Source organism: Metopolophium dirhodum, chromosome 8 (assembly GCF_019925205.1).
Source record: "Metopolophium dirhodum isolate CAU chromosome 8, ASM1992520v1, whole genome shotgun sequence".
Taxonomy (NCBI): Eukaryota; Metazoa; Arthropoda; class Insecta; order Hemiptera; family Aphididae; genus Metopolophium; species Metopolophium dirhodum.
Genome location: NC_083567.1, coordinates 16,206,750 through 16,226,856, shown reverse-complemented (window position 1 = coordinate 16,226,856; position 20,107 = coordinate 16,206,750). Strand labels below are relative to the sequence as shown.

General features: G+C 28.9%; 1 protein-coding gene across 3 annotated transcripts in view; it reads right to left on the bottom strand.

Annotated features, from left to right (window-relative positions):
• Window positions 1-11,629, bottom strand: part of LOC132951234 (tetratricopeptide repeat protein 12-like) — a 38,810-nt gene extending 27,181 nt beyond the window's left edge. The window contains exon 1 of one of the 3 annotated variants that reach the window (XM_061023016.1): window positions 11,492-11,629. In XM_061023016.1, coding sequence (XP_060878999.1) covers window positions 11,492-11,608 — 117 coding nt within the window. In that variant the 5' untranslated portion in view covers window positions 11,609-11,629. The remainder of the gene's footprint in view (window positions 1-11,491) is intronic. The other 2 variants (XM_061023017.1, XM_061023018.1) reach the window with 2 other exon arrangements.
• Between the last annotated feature and the right edge of the window lie 8,478 nt (window positions 11,630-20,107).

Below are 20,107 nucleotides of genomic sequence, written 5' to 3'. Positions count from 1 at the left end.
ATCGATCGGCAATGTTTGTTATAGATATGGTTCGTTTCTTCGGTATACAGACAATTGTATAAACATAATAATATATAAATATATAACCTAATACTTTATTCATAACGATTTACTAAGTACAAAGTCCATATTATATTTGTAACTCATAGGTAATGTATACATTTACATACTGATCCGTGTCTGATAAGGAGCATTACCGACTTTAAGACTCTAAACTTCATATACTTAATTTTAACTTTAATGAATTACCTTTTTCCCGCAGTATGGATAACGACGAGTTCCGATTCCCAATTACGAGTTTTAACACCGGATATCGAAGACTGAAGTCGGTTACTGTACACGTGACGTACCTACCGAGTTTTGACAAGAGCTCTATTGGTACTAAAATGGGGAGGTTCAATATAGGCGCATTTGTATAATAAAATAAAATAATTGATATATTATGGATGCTGCGTGCTTGCGTACTGATCATAGAGTAGAGTAATAGCCGTATTAAATTTTCAACGTATAGGATGTTTCATCTGTAAATTAAGTAATTAACTATATAAAGCACAAATGATGATTATTATTTACAGGGTAGGTACATATACTTCAAAACAAAAATAAATAAAAATATTGTGATATCGTGGTACGACGGGTACCTGCAGTCATAGTTATAAAAATTGAACATTTTATACATTTTTAACTGCAAAATAGTTTGCTCATTTTCGTTATTTTAACGAATTTTCACGAAATTTGAATTTTAAATTCTTACAAAAAAAAGCGAACCAACTATGTATTCTTAATATTTTTAAATGTCTGTGTACTCTATAATAACAACTTTAACATCTATTATTCACTGTTTACATTTTTACAGGTTAAAAGTTAAAACTGTACTTTCATAATGAACTATAAATTTTTGATAGAAAGCATAATACTACAATAAAAGTAACACATCTTACCAAATATTTAACAATATTTTTTTTCATAAAAGTAATCGTACTGTAAAACAGAAACCACTTGCGCATCAACTCGTTATATAGAACGATATAGAGAACTATATTACTCTATGGTTCTGACTTTTGATTGCGTTCTGGTCTCCGTAAGGAGCAAGACCAACCCAAACTGTGTAGTGGCAATTGTTTTTTTAATCTTGTGTATAACAATAACAGTTTAATGTTTTTGGTCGAAATGGATATAACGCACTTGCTGGCTCGGCAATAACTGTTTTCGACCAAAATCGAATACTTTTCCCTTTTCGGCCGATTATCTTTTTGTCCAAATTTAAAAGAAGTTTTGAATTCACTTTTCGACCAAAATTGTACCCATCCCTTTTCGGCCAAACCAAATAATGTAATATTTTTTTTACTTTATGTTTATAAAAATAGAAAAATAATAAAAATATAAGTTGTAGGTATACAAATTATATAGGTAATATAATATAAATGATTAAACATAATTTTTTTCAATAATATTTAGACTAGTATCTACTGCAGTTACTATAAGCATGTACCTACATCGTAAATATTTTGTCTACATTTATGTTAAACATAAAGAAAAGTATTAAAGATATAAGTTGTATAAAAATATTTTATTTATTAGATATTTATTGTTTATTCAGTCTTGTCTTAATACGTATATATTATGATAGTTGTCGTCACAATAGAATTTTACGACCATTGATTAAATAATTAATGACACATTGACACCAATTATATCGGTATGTATATTTGTTTTTATAATATTACATAATACAAATTAAATTTTATACACTTTTCTATATGTGTTAAGTAAATATCAAACTTTTTGGTTCGATGAAAAGGGTAGAATACGATTTTTGTCTAAAAGGATCTCGCCTATCTGCTGGTGTCTAGTTGTATTATATTTTCGATTTTATTTTAAATACGTCACACTATACCATTTGTATATAACATGTCTGTGGTGATAATTTTTCCCAATATTTTTTGATTACATAATATGTGATATGAAATTATTATATTATATGAATTGTGGTAATATTTATATTTATTGTATGCTACTATTTAAATTATTGTAAATATTTAATTGTGTTGCTACAACCATTTATATAGCAACAATTTTAAAAGTTATTTTATTGTCTATACTCTATTTTAACTTTGCCAACTTATATATTATGTCGACACCCTTAGTGAGTGAGTCACCATTAGACAAAATTATGCGCCAAAAAAATAAAATTATAATAATAATGATTTGACCTAAATCGTGTAACTGATAGGTATAGGTTAATTTTGATTTAGAGTGTAAAGTTAAGTGTATTATTTCAAATAACTAGCAAACTATTAAGCTTTCTTTCACTTAACCGAATACAACTATACAGTTTAATTTAATTAATTGACTGACCTCGGCGGGCTCGATAATCATATTAGGTTGTTGTATACCTACTAATTTATTATTTTATAAAGATAAACAAAATTAGATTTTACAGTTTAATCTGTGTAAAATAATTGATTTCACTTAACCTACTCGTAAATCAGGCACTGGAACCTTTAAGATTTTATCGGTTTAGGTTTGGGTTTCGGTTCTCAAAAACCTAAGATGTAGGTTACGGTTATCACCGGTTTTAACCCTTTATATTATAGGTACTTGCTTTATTTTATTTTTATCAATTAAGTACTGTGTAAAAGAAAAAAATACGTATTAAGAACCTCTATTTAATGACAGGTATTTGTACTTAAGTGTACAGATTTCAAAATTAAGGGTATACATCACATAATATTATCACTAAAACTATAAAAAAAAACACACACACTATTATATTCATGTGTATATATGTGGTTACATATCCTATATATTATATAATATCTATCAAGTAAAAATAAAATCGAAGTAAAACGTACGTATGTGTAATAAAAGTAGGTTCCAAATAGCTGCAGAATTCATAGTTTAAAAAAAATTGTTGGTGTATACAGCTAAGATGATACCTAGTAACTATACAATACTTTATTTTGTAATACATTTTTTTTCAATTTGAATTTGATAGAACCGGTGACGACAATTATATGTGTAGCGTATACCAAACGTGTAGTATTCGTGATTCGTTTAAAACACCATTAATTAAGTCCACGTAATTATGTTATATTATATTATAGGCGTATTCGACTGCATCTGATGCAGCAATACGCATAACTACAATGTTTCTTCCGCCGCGGGTTTGGCCTATATATTATTAATTATCTATATTGTGTTTCGAGTATACCTACTTATGTAATGCACAGCATTTATCGTATGCATAATTGATAATTTAATAGAGTCCGTCCAAAAAATAACGTAAAATAAAACTACCTAATATTTTACGCGTATCTACAATAATATTAATAGACGGAAAAAAAACACCAAAATCACCACGCCCTAAAGCCGTATTTCACTTGCAACTGCGTGTCTTATTAGTTTTCATGTGTCGCGGATAATTTGTGGTAAATAAATCGTAAAGGAGTTTTTTCGACGTGAAAAATAATAAATTATACCATTATAATGGTTCGTTTTTGGTCGTTTCAAGATTTCCCAAAGCAAAAATACATCACGTACCTTGTACCTACTTGTATACTGTATACTTGTACAGTTGTACCGAACCTGTTCGAATAAAACGTATTCATCACAAAGGAGTATAATATTGTATTTGTACATATTTTAGTTCTTGTGATCATTTTTTTTTAACTTGAAAAATGAATGATTATAGAAAATGTTAGCTATAATTATATTGTATAATCTGTGTACATTATACATCGATCAGAATTTCGATCGCATGTAAAAAAATATAATGTAAGATAGAATATTGACAATAATAAATTGTTGATATTATTATTCATTAATCGGATGTTCCCAGAAATCTTGCAGTAAATCGACATCCGGGATTTTAAATGACGGATACGTCTTAGCTTCGTTATTTTTTATAACAAGTTTAATAATATGAGTATAGGTATGTGCCAATAAAAAAAAACCACTTTAAATCAGTTATTAATTTAAACTTCGGTGTTATATATTATTTTAAATATCAATTAATTTCTTGTCAGGTGGCACTGCTGGGAGCCTTCCTACTTTACAATTAATGTTCCTATTTCAGATGTCATTTTATGTCACCACAATTACTCAATATACCTGTAGTATAGATTGTAAATGTATTTTTAAATAATAATAAAAAAAAAGATTCGAACTATAGAAAAAAATATCAGTTTGGTAAGGAAATCGTCTTATTTATCTAAATAATATGAAATATTTACTGTTATTTTTAAATTAATTGTAATCAATATATTATTATTATTAACTTTTATTTTGAAAGTTTCCTTACGGCAGGTACATAAAAAAAATGTCTGTGCACGGTCGTCAGACGGTCGCCTATAATATTGGCGAGTGGCGGGGTGATAAATCGTATATATACGGCTCAGTGGCGATGGCGGGACGATAACAATAAAAAGTCGCATAAATAAACATATTGTATCATAAGATATATCAGTGTAGAATACTTACACAACGGGCTAATTGTATGGAGTATAATAAAATATAATATTATTATGATAATATAGCCTTGCAAAAGCGGTAACCATCATCATATTATTTTTGCGACTTAAAACGTTCGGTCTGTTATTGCTGAAACGAACAAACACATGCTATAAATACACATTTGCAGAATGCTCCTATCACGAATATCTGACGATTTTTTTCTTTCAATGGAATAACATTTAAATATCATGTCAGATCGTGGTGATACACTATTTGTACATTATTATGATATTATTTTGCCGTGTTTTATGCGATCTTAACAATACCAAAACACACACCGACTCGCCTTGATCTTTATAATTGTATACGACCGTCGAACCGCTCTTAAAAAAATTATGTACTATAATGCAGTGACGAAAATAATATAATGTGAACGTGCGATGGAAGTTCAAAATTATTTCGGAGAAATCGTTCGTAAAAAAAAAATAATATAATATGTATCGTTATGCAGTCTGCACGAGTAGTCTGCGCCGATCAAATGGTATATTATCTGCAACAGTATGGAATCGTCGTCGTCGTTGATAACCAAGACCTATAAAGGATCTATCTTCTTAATAGAATATCTTGGCCGATAACATATTATCATCATTGTAATAGCGTTGTTAAGAGATGATTTTTTTTCTGCGTGAATAAAGGGTGAATTTTACTCAGTTTCAAATCGCGGATGTAACGGATTTATAGGGAAGCGTTTAGCGTCGAACGGTTTATTATTATTATTATCGATTTGACCGTGAACAACTGTTTATCTTTTTCTTTTTTTTTCTTTTCAGGAAGTAGACGATGGCCATATGTTACGAATTCGGAGCGAGCAAAGGTGATTATTTTTAACGTTCAGGCCTTTATTGTGATGCCGCACGGCGAAAACAGCGATTATGTTTATTAGACCATCAAATATAATAATATTATGCGCTCGCGTTTTAAAAATAACTAAATCCAAACGTAAAATTCTTCCCATACAGTTTTTAGCTCACAACATAGGTATAGGCGCTTGCGGCGTACGGGTTACTCGAACGAGCATAAAAAATTCAACGAATCAATAATAATATAAATAATAGACTGAATATAATATTACAAAAGACATTGAGCGGGGGGGGGGGGGGGGGATGCGTAAAGATCGTATAATTTTCTTTTTATCGAACAAACTAGAATATATTAATATTTATTATGCGAGCATATAAGTGCTCGCAATATTATTTAGTGCTGCAATGATAAATTCGCATGTGCAGTACACATTTTGAGCGTGCGAAACGCATAAAACCTATTTATACTATTTGTGTATACCGCAAACTCCTATGGAGTAAAATATTATACGTCTCGTATTATACTTATGATAAATAATATAATTTTCCATTAAAAATAATAACTGTTCAGTTATACTGTTACGCGTGTACGACATTACAATATATTAAAACGAAAATTTGAAAAACGTAAACCAGCGTAGTGGTAAGTATACCTATCTATATATTTTACGTGACACTCGTTATGAAACATTGACTCGTGGATTTTGCTATACCTATAATTGTAAACATAAAAAATTTAATAACTGCTTGTACACGCATAGACTTATACTCCTATAGATATATATCATAAATTATAATGTAAAACCCTATCTAATATTTCTATTGCAAATTCGTTATATTATACTTTAATAATATCAATTATTTCATTTACCAGTCCCATAATAAGGCCCGTTATTTATATATTGCGTTTCGCTTCACTCACTTCCGAGCAGGATCGCATTCATTATATGGAACTAAAATAATAATTTCTTAATATTATGTATGTGTAGAGAATGGTGAGCCCCAAAGCCCGCAGAATGTATAGCGTTTGATGGTTAAAGATTTATTATAATATAGCCACCAATTTTCGCACTTCAAAATTCGATACCATTTCCTATGGGTATTGAACGGACAAAAAGAAAAATAATATATTTGGCAATAGCTTAATAATTTAAAATTAAAACAAGGGCGTTTAAGTTTTTATGTAAATATTACTAAATGCTTATACTATAATATAGATACTGCTTACTGTACTGTATTTATTGACTCTCCTCGTTGTGCCCAACAGTATAATATAACAAAAAAATATAATCTCAATTTTATCATATATTATATTTTATACGAACGGAATCTGATTTAATTTACACCAATCAATCTGACGACGTTTTATCTAATTCATACAAGTATAAATATTTAATCAAACACATTGATTGTTGATTAAGTCAATGTTAGTGGTTCCACAATGGAATGTTTGCATGTGGGTAGTATTATACATTGTTTATTTAATATTATTGTGTTTAAACTTGAAATAGACATTAGAATAAACCTACTACCTAAGCTATACTACCTACTGGCAAATATTACACGCCATACGGTCATTGCCAAAGCACTTAGGAGCAAAATCCTAGTGATAAAGTCAATGAACCTAGATTATTAGGTTAAAATGGCTTAGACTTATGAGCATTATTTTTATTATTTTATAATCTACTAAAAAAAGAGACTAATATTGAAATATATTCTATTGATCTCTCCTATTTCAATTAAAATAATAAATATTATATTTTTCATGATATTTTAAAAACTGCAATAACGTACCCAAGTATAATAATATACCAAATATTGCAAGTAATTTTCTTGATACATCAAAATGGATATTATAAGTTAGTTATAACTACAAAAATAAGTATTGTTAAATAACTATATTTTAAAATTATTATAAAAACATTTTTAAATTTTTTTTTTTTAAGCTTCTAAAGTTCAAATATTTCTTAACTCATAAAAATCACGAATATCTGCAAATATTTTCGTAGGTAAAAATGCATACCATTTTTAATTTTATTACCTAATATTTGAAAATTTAACCCAATAGATTCTTCATCATAGGTTCTTTTTACTGGACTTTAAAAATAATTCTTCCGGTCTTTAGGATTCGCGTACACAAAGCGGAGTGACTTGTCACTTACATGGCTGTCAAACCAAATCCTCCAAACAGTTCCTCACTTCTGGCCCCTTTACGAGTGCGTCGGCTATATACGGCATCGGCTTACACGTCCTGTCCGTTTGTGCCTTTTTGGTTGCTTTTACATACCATTTTAACGTTATTTTATCATTAAGACGTTTGAAGACTATACTATTATATAGTCTAAAAGCTAGTCTAAAAACTGTGATTTCAAGATCGTTCCTCGTATTTAGCAAGTAATCAAAAAAGTAGGTATAAAACTGATTTTAAAATTAACATTTAGATGTAGCGTTATACTGATAACTGATACCTGATCTGTAACTTATACTAAACAATGATTGTCACAGTCATCATAATAAATTATCAGAAGTATTTAATTGTTTGTCTCTTTCTAACCTCTAGCAGACATTATACCTGAATATAAATTATTGTTCATTTTTAAGTTTTAACCCATCTTCTAATCATGTCATTGCACTCGAATGATTTATACGGGTCTAGGGTTTTGGTGCTGTATGTACTCGGATGCTCAAACATTAGAATAAATAAATTAAACAAACGTTTGGGTGTTAATAACCGTTATTGTTCGGGTTAATATTGGTTAATACGCGGGTGTTTAGTAGTTCAGACAACACATAATTGTTCATAGTTATTTCTATAAGATATATTTTTAAATGTTTAATTGTTTAGGAAAATGTTCAAATATTGTTATTATTAAACAAATAAATAACTACAAAATCGAACTAACCACATAAAATATATACAAAATGATAAATCACACGAAAATTGTAAAATAAAAAATTATTCGGGTTTCGGGTTAACCAGATTTTTTTATTCGGGTGTTTTGAAAATAGAATTTATATGGGTTCGAGTGTTTGATTTTTTTTAAGGATTTTTAAGGGTGTTACGGGTTCTGGTTGATTTAAGTGCAAGGTCCTGCTTCTAATATTATTAAAATTAAGTTTTTAATTGTACTATTTAAGGGAAGGTCACGCGTGAGAGCCCCGGATTAGCTATAGGGACAGGCTGCAAATATTTTATTTTTACACCCTTTCTTGTAACTGTGTCAGTTAGGTTAAGTAGATAGTAGTTTAAGTTAGATAGTAGGTATCTTATATTATGTACGTCTAGGTAAAATTAGTATAATATAGTTATTAACTTATGATAAAACCTGTCATCTTGAGATGTGCCATTAAGGATGAAATATTCATTACGAAAACAGCTTTCCATCATACATCTGTTTGATATAATAATAATCGTTATATTGTTATATGAGTTCTACAATGATATTATCGTTTGTAACTTTCTTGTGTAGGTACATAGAGATTGATACAATTCGAACTTCGAAGTTTCACGAGAATATTGCGATGGTCTATACCCACTGGTATGTTGGTAAGTTTCAAAGTTGTACTTTTGTTTCCACATTGAACGTATAAAACAATGTCACGCGTGCCTTCATAATGCTCATTCAGAAATATAGGTATAGGTATTATTCTTTAATAATAACAATATTTTTTTTTTTTCATTGAATTTAAGCCCGGCGATCATGGCCATTAGCTGTTGTAGGGGATTATGAACTGTGGTTGGTAAGGTTTGTACGGTAAGGTGTTGTTACAGTAGGTAAGCAAACACGTGTATGTGAAGCAAGGTTTTTACTCCTACGAAACTGTGCGGTCACCCATCCTGGAACTAGTAGCAGCGGGCAGCTTACTCTCAGTCACATCGCGCGACTGGTAGCAGTCAACGCGCCAAGCCAAGCCACACGATAATTATTATTGTAATCAATAAAATGTATAACTAGATGATAACTCAAAACATTAAACAAACTAATTTCAATTTAGTACAATTTATTAAAAATATAATAATAAAATGATTATGACATAATCATAATAATAATGCTAAATTATTGTGAAGTACCTACATACTTATATGCATGTGTAGGTAATTACGTTTAATGAGTAATGCCAGTGTTTCGATATTAAAATTTTAATAAAAAACGGTTGTATCATATTATTTTACATAGGTATAATCAAATACTACCATCGGTGTTATTATTTCAAGCTTAAATACAACTAGAATTTAGCTGTATTAAAAAATGTTAAATCTATTTAATAGCCTACAATATTATAAATCCTATAAAAAAAAATCATAACTAACAAATAGGTAGTGATATATTTTGACTTTGGGTTAAATATAATATTATGTATTTGCAGTGTTATATCCGCAACAAATTTCCAATGAATTGTTTTATACCAAAAATAATTAGATATATTAAATTTTTTACTAAAAAACATTTAAAATTGTTTTCATTAGTTACGTTTCAGGTTTTATTAATAATTTAAAAAAAAAATGTTGGACGATATGGCGGGTTGGCGTATTGGAAATAAATCCGTCTAGTTTTAATCTATTTAAATGAAAAAAGTCAAAAGGTCAGGTTAGTTCTGAAAAAAATATATATATATTACGACAGTTTTTAAATAAAATCAAAACATCTTAATGCGTACTAAAATAACTTCTGGAAACATGCATTTGGTTTTACATAAAATTGTTCATTCCGAAACGGTGTTCCTATATTTAAACTTGAATTTCTTGATTGGTAAATAGCAAGTATAGCGCGCATTGCCGTTGCACATAAGTCTAACGAAATAACTTGAAAAAATTTAGACACTAAATACGTCAGTGTTAGGAACGCCGGTAGGTATATCAGTAAGTGCCTATGCATCACAACGATATGACGTTTACATAATACCTTTATAAATGATAAAAAGCGTCTAATGATGGTGCTGACGAGTGAAAGAAACAGAACAGCTTATAAAACATTTTTGCGCAAAATGATAAATGAGAAAGTCCTAAATTCTAATAACTCTGTGAGGTCTGTAGAAAACCCTCGACGATAGTAGGTACCTCGTACCTATATTCGATAACGTCATAAAATATTTTCTAGCGGTTTTCATTTAGTCGTGCGACGATATTATATTATTATTACAGTCGACAGACGGTCGAAAATAATAATAATAAAATTGCCAAGCAAAATCATATCATCCTCGTGCTATAATATTTTAACGATAACCCTATGGCACTGTATATATTATATACTATGTCAAGAAGCTTCAATCGGAGTATCGATCTAGGTGTGCAGTAATATAGGCACGTTCAGCTGCAGAATAGCCATTCGGTTTGGTTGTACGACTTAATATCGTTTTAATAATACAATTTACAGTAATCGACTTAACATCAAATATTTTAAGGTAAGTACCTACATTATCTGTGTTTATTTATCTTGTCATTTATCTCTCACCGGTTTGTAAAATACTAACGCTAACAAATTAATAACATACTCGCGTAGTTCGCTTGTGAACACTGTCCGCGTGCAGTTATATTATTATCTTTAAATTTGATTTAATAGGACCGTTCACTCCGATATAATATTCGATTAAAACTAGTGACATTAAATGGCTTCTGTAGAACATCGTACATTTTCCGTGTCAGGCAGGTATAATATTACATAAAAAACAAATACGGAGACAACAAAATACCAAATATACGTGGGTCATCTCATTAATTAATGTACATTTTTTTTCCCGTGTTATCGAGAACCGGGGGAGCCGGGGAGGGACTGGTTTTGGCATTGCTTCTCCCCAAACATTGCTTCTCCGCGAGCATTGCTTCTCCCCCTTAATTAATGTACCTAGGTATACTGGTGCAGAAAATCGCAAATATACACACAGTGCGAGTTGTCAATTAATGAACAAACATGACGTATTTAACTGTATGATATCTACCTATATTATTATTTGTCTTGCACAGTAACTCAATAAGAGAATCTCTATCTATATAATATTATATTATATTCTACAAGACGTTTTACATCTGTAGAATGTAAATAAAGTATAAGTGGCAGTCTTGAGAACAAATCACTAGACGCATCTTTCTGTTTATTTAAACAGTACAACTATACTTACCCGTTTTTTTAAATTAAATTCGCATAAATTATTAATGATATAAATATAATAATAATTACCTTCATGTACTCCATTTTTAAGGCTTCTACAATAACGAAGTCGAAAGAAGCATTTTGGTGGATTGCAAATACTTCGGAGTTGCGTGGATACAACAAATAGTATTGTGAACCTTCCATCACACCAACCGAACGCAATAATGGTTGGATGATAGTAAAATAAATAGTAATAGACACTATTATTAATGAAAGATAATTAATAATTATAGTGATTTCTATGAACGTAAAATTGACGCAAAAATTAAATTGTATCTTAATATTATGATTAGATTAAAATAATTAAAAATTATTATTTATGCTTATGTATATAATATTATAGGTAATATTATCAACAATTATTAGATTAAAAATACAAAGTATACAATACATGTTCAATGTTCATGTATTTAATATATAGATAAGTAAATATGACGTAAATTATAGTATTATAAAGAATTATTGGATTAATAATGCTTAAATACACATATGCGTAAATTATTAGAAAATTGGGGAAGTCTGCTGTATAGCAGGTGTCGAGTGTACCTTGTCATTGAGCAGGTTACTTTAATGGGTATGTTAAATTTGAATTCAATGATAAATCTTGTATTCGAAAAACAATTTTGAGCAGAGACGGTCTATACTTCTAATAATATTTTTGTTTTTATTAGGTTTTTTAGGCTTTGACGACTGAGGTAATTAGCCTTTAAGGCTGGTAGGGTTGGTACAGTAGGGTTGGGACGGTTGGTACGTTCGGTTAGGAACACGTGTATGTGTGGCAAGGTTTTTGAGCACTACGAACACGGGCGGTCACCCATCCGAGAACTAGCGGCAGTGGTCGTTGTTACTTTCAATCACGTCACGTGATTGATTTCAGCCACTGTGCAGCGCCGAGCCACAATAATATTTTATTATACGTTTATATTGCTATTTGCTATATAGTAATTTGTGTTCCTAATTGTAAATTTGTAATACGATAGGTTGAACTAGTTATTGTCAAAAACAAATCATATATATATTTTATAATAATATAGCCATGGTATTATTTCACACGACATATTGATATTATTAACCATTATTAAATAAGTTATAATACCGACGTAGGTACAATTATGCGGTGTGAAAAGGTTCGTGGTATAAATCGTTTAAAACGAATCTAAAATATTTTTGAAATGTCATTGCGGTAATTATCAACAAAATAATTTATTCATTTTCGGGATTTTAACAAATGTTGTTCTCTAAACATTCTCTAAACTCTAAATATTTGTAGAAAAAATTGTGACTGATGTATTTTTGGTATTATTTAATTGCTGTTAGAACAAATTATGTGAAACCTTGTAATAAAATCTCAAACTATTTTACTTGCAAAAAAATATTTTGTCAAACAAATTTAAAGTTGAAAAAAAAACTAATACTTTTTAGTTATATAAGTAAAATAGAAAATTTAAAATATCTATAAACATCATAATAAAGGTCAAATGATAATTTGGTGAAAAAAATATGTCTCTACTGTTATTAATTTTTGAATTAGAAATTAGAACACTGGTAAGTAGATGTCATTCTGCTATACATTAAGTTACAAGTTTGTCACTGTAATGGATGGTGTAAAATTTGAATTCGATGATAGGTATTATATCATTGTATACGAAAAACGATTCTGAGCGGAGACGGTTTGTTAACATAGAATATTTTATATTATATTAATATTATTATTATTATTAGGTAATACAATTTCGTCCAAATTGAAACATAAAAAACTATTAAAAGAACTTTTTGTTTTTGTTTTTCTCGTCGCTTTTGGTAATTTTAAATTGTGACCTCTCGAATGCACCAACTAGATTCATTTTTCCATCGAACAAGATACTGTTGAAGAAAATCGAAACATTTTTACCGCCCAAGAAGATGACGACTAACACAAAAATAAAATAATAAATAATAAAAAAACTCGCATCATTCTAAAGCCAATACATTCATCGAAATCTAAATTATAAAAACAAATTAATACTTATATTGCATATCATTATTATTACACATAGTACCTACGTATAATGTATATTATAATATGTACCTACAATGTTATATTATATTTAACTTTATTTATAAACATACCCGTTTCTCTTTCAACTAATTAGTATGCACATTTTTTATTGTAGGTACCTATATTACAACTTTCTAGTTTTTGTGTTTATATTCACTTAACAATAATAACTGTGCTTTTAACGAATTTTCAAACTATATTCATCTCGTTATAATATTCAAATGTATTTTAATATACCGGTGGGACGTACCTAAAGGTATAAAGTGAAAAAGTAAAGTTTAAAAACATTATTCTTGTCGTTAATAAAATTATGATATTGAAATGCATTTAAAACTAGTTCCACTCGAAGTTACTCAGCGTTCATTTATTCCGAATAACCTGTACGAAAATCGAAAGGCGAAAGCTATATTATTATTATTATATTTAATAAAATAAACAATTGAGATCCTGTTCTTTCGTTATAATATTATTATAATCGCACACCGAGTTCTAAATATACATTATAAGAAACTTTTATTTTTCATCAAACGAGTTGTATAAAACAATTTAAAACCGAAAATATTTTACTTTACTTTACTTTGCGATAAATGCATTCACCTCTTATTATTAATTATTATAAATATGACTGTACAGTGTACATCGTTAAATATTAAAGTTTTTCAAACTAATGGGTGTTGTCATAGGTAAATGGCAATGAATAGCTTATTGAATTTGACGTATTGGTGGTTCGTTGGTACAGAGGCGAATGCATTGATCGCCTGGCAGTTCAAATCGTTAAAAAACAATTTCGGTTCAAAAATTGTTTTCTACGATATGTAGATATAAGACGTACTATGGGTATAACGATAATCGAGTTAAAACGTTTGTTTTAAAATCCCAAGTGTTATATTATTATAATTAATTATTAACTATTATCTTATATATAAAAATCTCGTGTCACGTCTTTGTCCGGAATAAACTCCGAAACTACTGGACCGATCTTGATGACATTTTTACAATGTGTGTAATTTGGCCGAACTTAAAAGATAGGCTAATTTTAAAAGGGAGAGGATCAGCCCCGGGAGGTGCTAAAACGGGAATTTTGAGATTTCAGATGGAAATGTTTATTTATAAATGGTTGCCATGGGTTTTTATTAATAATAATAATAATAAAAAAAAACGATTTGCTTTACTTTTAAATATACATATAATATAATATCCAACTATAAAAACGTGAAATGACAATCTCTGTACAGGTTGAACTCTGGAACTACTTATCAGATCTTCTTGATTTTTTTTTTTTGAACGAAAGAGTATTTCACGGAGAAGGGCTATATGAAAGAAAATTTTAGGTTGCTATTGGTTAATCGGGCATGTTTGTTGATTTGTATTATTATTTTTTGTCAATATACATAAATATAATATAATATACAAAACGATCTGATAAGTAGTTCTAGAGTTTAGTCTGTATAGCTATAGTCTCTGTATTTATATAGTTAGATATATATATAAATTAATGTTTATGGGTAGATTAGACCTCTGGGAAGAAGATAGGTTAATTTACAAAGGGTTAAATTTGCTTTTTTTTATTCATCGGATTATAGTACCTACGATTAGGTTAGGATAGGATTTTGTAAAAAATTATTATATTAATCTATCGTAGGTAAAATTAAGTAAAAACGACAAACTTGGGCACTTGGTATAACTTTGATACTTTAGAGTTAAATCATACACTTACGTACAAACAGCACGGCGGGGCCCGCGATCTACCGCAGGTAGATTGCCTACCTGATAATGTACTGCTGCGAATCAGAATTTTTATTTCGGGCAACGGAAAAGTTAAGATTAATTTTGAACACCATACAACGAATATTAAATAACGAATTGAACAAAGTTTGAGTCATATAGAGTTGATAAATTTAACGGGCAACGAAGTGCACGGGATCAGCTAGTAACATAATAAAGAAATTTCCCTTGAAAGCCGCTACATTTTAAACTTTTTGTAAATAACGATTAATATTTGTGTTATATTGAAAGAAAAAACGAAAGTATGATTTCATATATTTGTGCATTAAAGTCGATATATCATCGAGCCGGCTATATTTTAAAATGCTTATACACATATTTCCTTAATAAGATGACGTATCAGGTGATTACTGATTGTAGCAGCGAGTAAATAACTACAGCGATTAGCTTTGTAATTATTTGCCAACCTAATGTAAAATATTAATTTGTATTTTGTGCTAATTAGCGTAAATTATAGTACATGATATTATATATATATATATGCCTTACCGATGTACACTGCACGCTAAATCACATAACGCATATTTGCAGGTCTCATAATTGGTCATAACATCAAATATCACACTTGATTCTCATACTTTCTATACTGCGATTATGATTTTTTTACAAGCCCTACGGTTCTTAATTTAGACATACATTTAGAACAGTCCTTTGCAGTTAATAGAAAATAATATGGTGAGTTTGATTCGGTGATTTTACATAAAGGTTTTAAAGCTAACTGTTTCTGTAATACATAATATAAGTGCAGCGTATATTGTACTGTATATCATTATACAATATCAGAGTTAATAATATTATTATCTATTTTATAGTGTAATAAACGATATAGTTATAAGTATATAATATATACTATATATATTTTTTAAACAATATTAATTTCAAACGAGCTTTTTTATTTTTGAAATTATCGCTGTATGATTATAATTACAGTTATACCTATTAAATCGTTCAATTTCATGTCTGAAACATCTACAGACAGCAATTATAAAATAAGAAGGACATGTCGTTATCTGTAGTAAGTGTGAGCGTTCTGCAGATCAGATTATTATTATAGCTTTTGAGTATAATGAGTCTACATCAGCCTTTACGTTACATTTAATAATCGACTGCACATTATTAATATAACTGAAAAATTATATCGTAAAACTAATTTTACTATAAGTATAAATTATAAAATGTATGAAACACATTTCTCTACCGACAATCACCTTTACTTATGACTTATGAGTATCATAACACTTGACCTATATCATAGGTTAGGTTTTAATTCATCATATATGTATCATCAGGTCTGGCCACCGTATCTTGTCATTTTTTTAAATAGCTTTAAATAGGAAAATGAGAAAACATTATTGTAGTCTGTAGATCAACCCACTACCAGAGACGTATTTACATTTTTGGTACCCTGGGGCTCTATTCCTCTTTAGTGCCCTTGCATAAAAACGCTGAGCTAAGATTTCCTAACATTTTTTTTTTTTGATAAAGGTAGACAAACATATTATGAGGAATCTTGTATTACATTTTCAAATCTTAGAATAAAAAAAGAAATTTTTTTTTGAAATTCTAACTCAAAATAATTTGGCAAATTTTCGTCATGTTTACGTATTTTATCAATATTTGAACTTTAAATGCTTATAAAAAAAAAATTGTGACTGGATTTATTAATAACCAACAAATAAAATTTTATTGATATTTATAGAAAAAAAAACTAAAATAAATGGAAACTGAAAATATCCGTAAACAGCTCAAAATAAGTCAAAATATTTGGAAAATGTCATGGTATATAGAAAATGCTAATATAAACATTCAGTCAAAATTTCATGTATTTACGGTCATTTGTTTTAGAGTTGCACCAAAAACCAAAATTGATTTTCTCGAAAACAGATTTTGCGTAAAAATTCCTGTTTTTCCTTAATTTTTTCTTTGGTTTTTCACGTCGCTTTTGAAAACTACTGGGAAATGTTTACTTTTGACCCCCCAAAGTACCAACTAGATTCACTTTCCTATCAGAAAAGTTACTGATTTTACTGTCCTAAAAGGTGATGACAGACACAAAAAAAAAATAAAAGAATAAAAAAAAACACACTTCATTATAAAATCAATACATTCATCGCTTCGCTCAGAATCTAAAAAAAAACACACATCATTGTAAAATCAATACATTCATCGTTCTACCCAGAATCTAAAACCAACGGAAAAAAACCCAAAGAAAAAAAAATCAACGGAAAAAAAAACCCAAAGTGATAATCAGAGAATTAATATTATCACAAAATATATTATACAATCTATATATGCTGTGTTATCAATATTAAAAAAAATATTATATACCAAATATCATCATAGCTTATATTCATACAGGTAATGGTAGTTGCAAATTCAATATATAGAAAATTTCTAATCCATTCAGATTTCAGACGATCGTCAGTCATTCTCAATAAGATTTAATTATCTTTAGTGCAGACAATTTTTTTTAGCTGAACGTGCAATAGGCAGTATAAAGGTACATTTTATTTTATGCTACGTATGGAAACAGTTTGTGCAGTTTTTCAACTCTGATAATTTTACATTTTACATGTACCATTGTACCTATTGTATTATAGTTTTAGTTAAATAGTTTATTTATACTTACCAATTAATTCAATAACTTCTTAATTGTATAAATTCATCAGAAAATAAAGAAGAAATATAATTTGTATACATATTTTGTGGTATGTAAGATTTCTTTGCAAACCCGTTGGACGTTGGTGATAATTTTATAATATGAAACGAAACGTTAAATATTTTGTTAGATTTATCATAGAACAATTTTTTTTTCTACTTCTTAATATAGCTTTTCAATATTAATATTGTAAGTATCAATCCTGAACGAGTCTCAAATTTCAAAATATATTTCTTCTTCTCTTTTTTATCAAAAGTAAGTATAGGTAGTGCGACTACCACAGTACACTTATTTTGTATCCATTGTATGTAATTGCTAATTTACATTAATGTTACAGGTACACGTTACAAATAATAATTAAATTAAATTACCATTTCATTTAAATTTTGATACCCCCTTAAATTTTGGCGTCCGGGAATACCCTGTGCCCCTAATTTGAATTACTAGCATCTATTCGGATTTCGGATAACATTGATAGATCTATAACAAGCTGTTTTCCAAAATATTCATACAAATTATAGTTTTATAAATGTACAATGGTATTTTTAAATTAAAAATATATTACACTTCAAATTGGTTCACAGACTGCCAACAGTCACGCAACTATGCAAATTTTAAAAGTGAATCTAAAGATCTAATAAATATACTCACACACTAATAACAACGATCACAAATCATTGGAACAAAAATTTTCAGGATTCGACATTATAACATTTAAATGTATATAATTATAATCACCTTGTGCCCTTCTCACGAACACCATCCAATACAGGTAATAAATATATTTTTATTCGAATTTGGTTCGAGAATCAACAACGTTTTATTTTCAACCATGTAGGGGGAGAGGTGTTATAAGAATACATTTAAATGAATTGTGGTGGTGAATGGTAATATCAAATGGACAAATTAGGGGCTTTATGGGTCAAAAATCGTTCGTATAGCTTATAAAATGCTGTACACCTACTTAAGTGTATATATTGTGTATTGGTTTGTACTCGTATTTAAAATGAGTTTAAATTGCAAAAAAAATTACACTGTTGTGGGGAAATAACCCCTAACCTCCCCCCACTCTTGGAAAGCCATTGCCGAAATTATAGTATAAGATCCTATCTAAGCGTAATTCATAGCAGAATTTGAAACACCACATAATAATAATATGTTCTTACATTTGACATATGTCATCTGACAAGGGCACAATTAGTAATTCTAATCAAACGCATTTCTTAGTGAAGTAATTCGGTGTAGCTAATATACATTAATTTTATACATAACGCGTCACATCACACACATACCTATGTATAGGTATGGTCATAATTAATAATAATGTATGTGTGGTTTGTCCCGGAACGAAAACGGTTTTTAATGTATTCATTGAGCGCGTTTAATACCCATCGGTGATCCCATATTTTAACAATAATTAGAATTATAAGACTGTAAATACCTGTATACAATATATATATTACATAGGTAATAAATACTATTAACATTACACGTATTATACTGCTGCAAGCTATAAAAACTACTGGGAATTTTTACTTTTGACTGACCAAAGAGTACCAACTATAGATTCACTTTCCTATCCGCAGAAGAGTTGCTGAAGTAGAAAATCGAAGCTTTTTTTTATTGCTAATTTACAGGTGATGACATCCGAAAAAAATAACACACACACATCATTGAAAAATCAATACATTCATCACTCTGCTCAGAATCTAAAACGAAAAATGTATACCTACAGGTAATAATAAGATGAAAATATAAATAAACAATTTAAAAAATGTTAAAAATGTTAAAAATACATAAGAACGTAAAAACCCAAGGCCATAAAGGTTAAAGTTATATAAGTTTTAGATCAATAATAATAATAATAATAAATAAAATTGAAGGTTATGATCAAGTTCGACGTACCCACGTAGAGGGAAATACAGTCATAATAATAACAACGACGACGAGACAACACTATAATATACGTCTAGCGTATCATAAATAGTAATATTCGTTTGGTATTATTATTTATTACAATATTAAGGTGTATACATCGACACATCGTACTTATATATTATTGTATACGAGTACATATAGTGCAGACGACGACTACATTAAGTATGTTATACAGAGTGTAACAGAAAGACCTGACAAAAAAAAATAAAAAATTATACTAGTA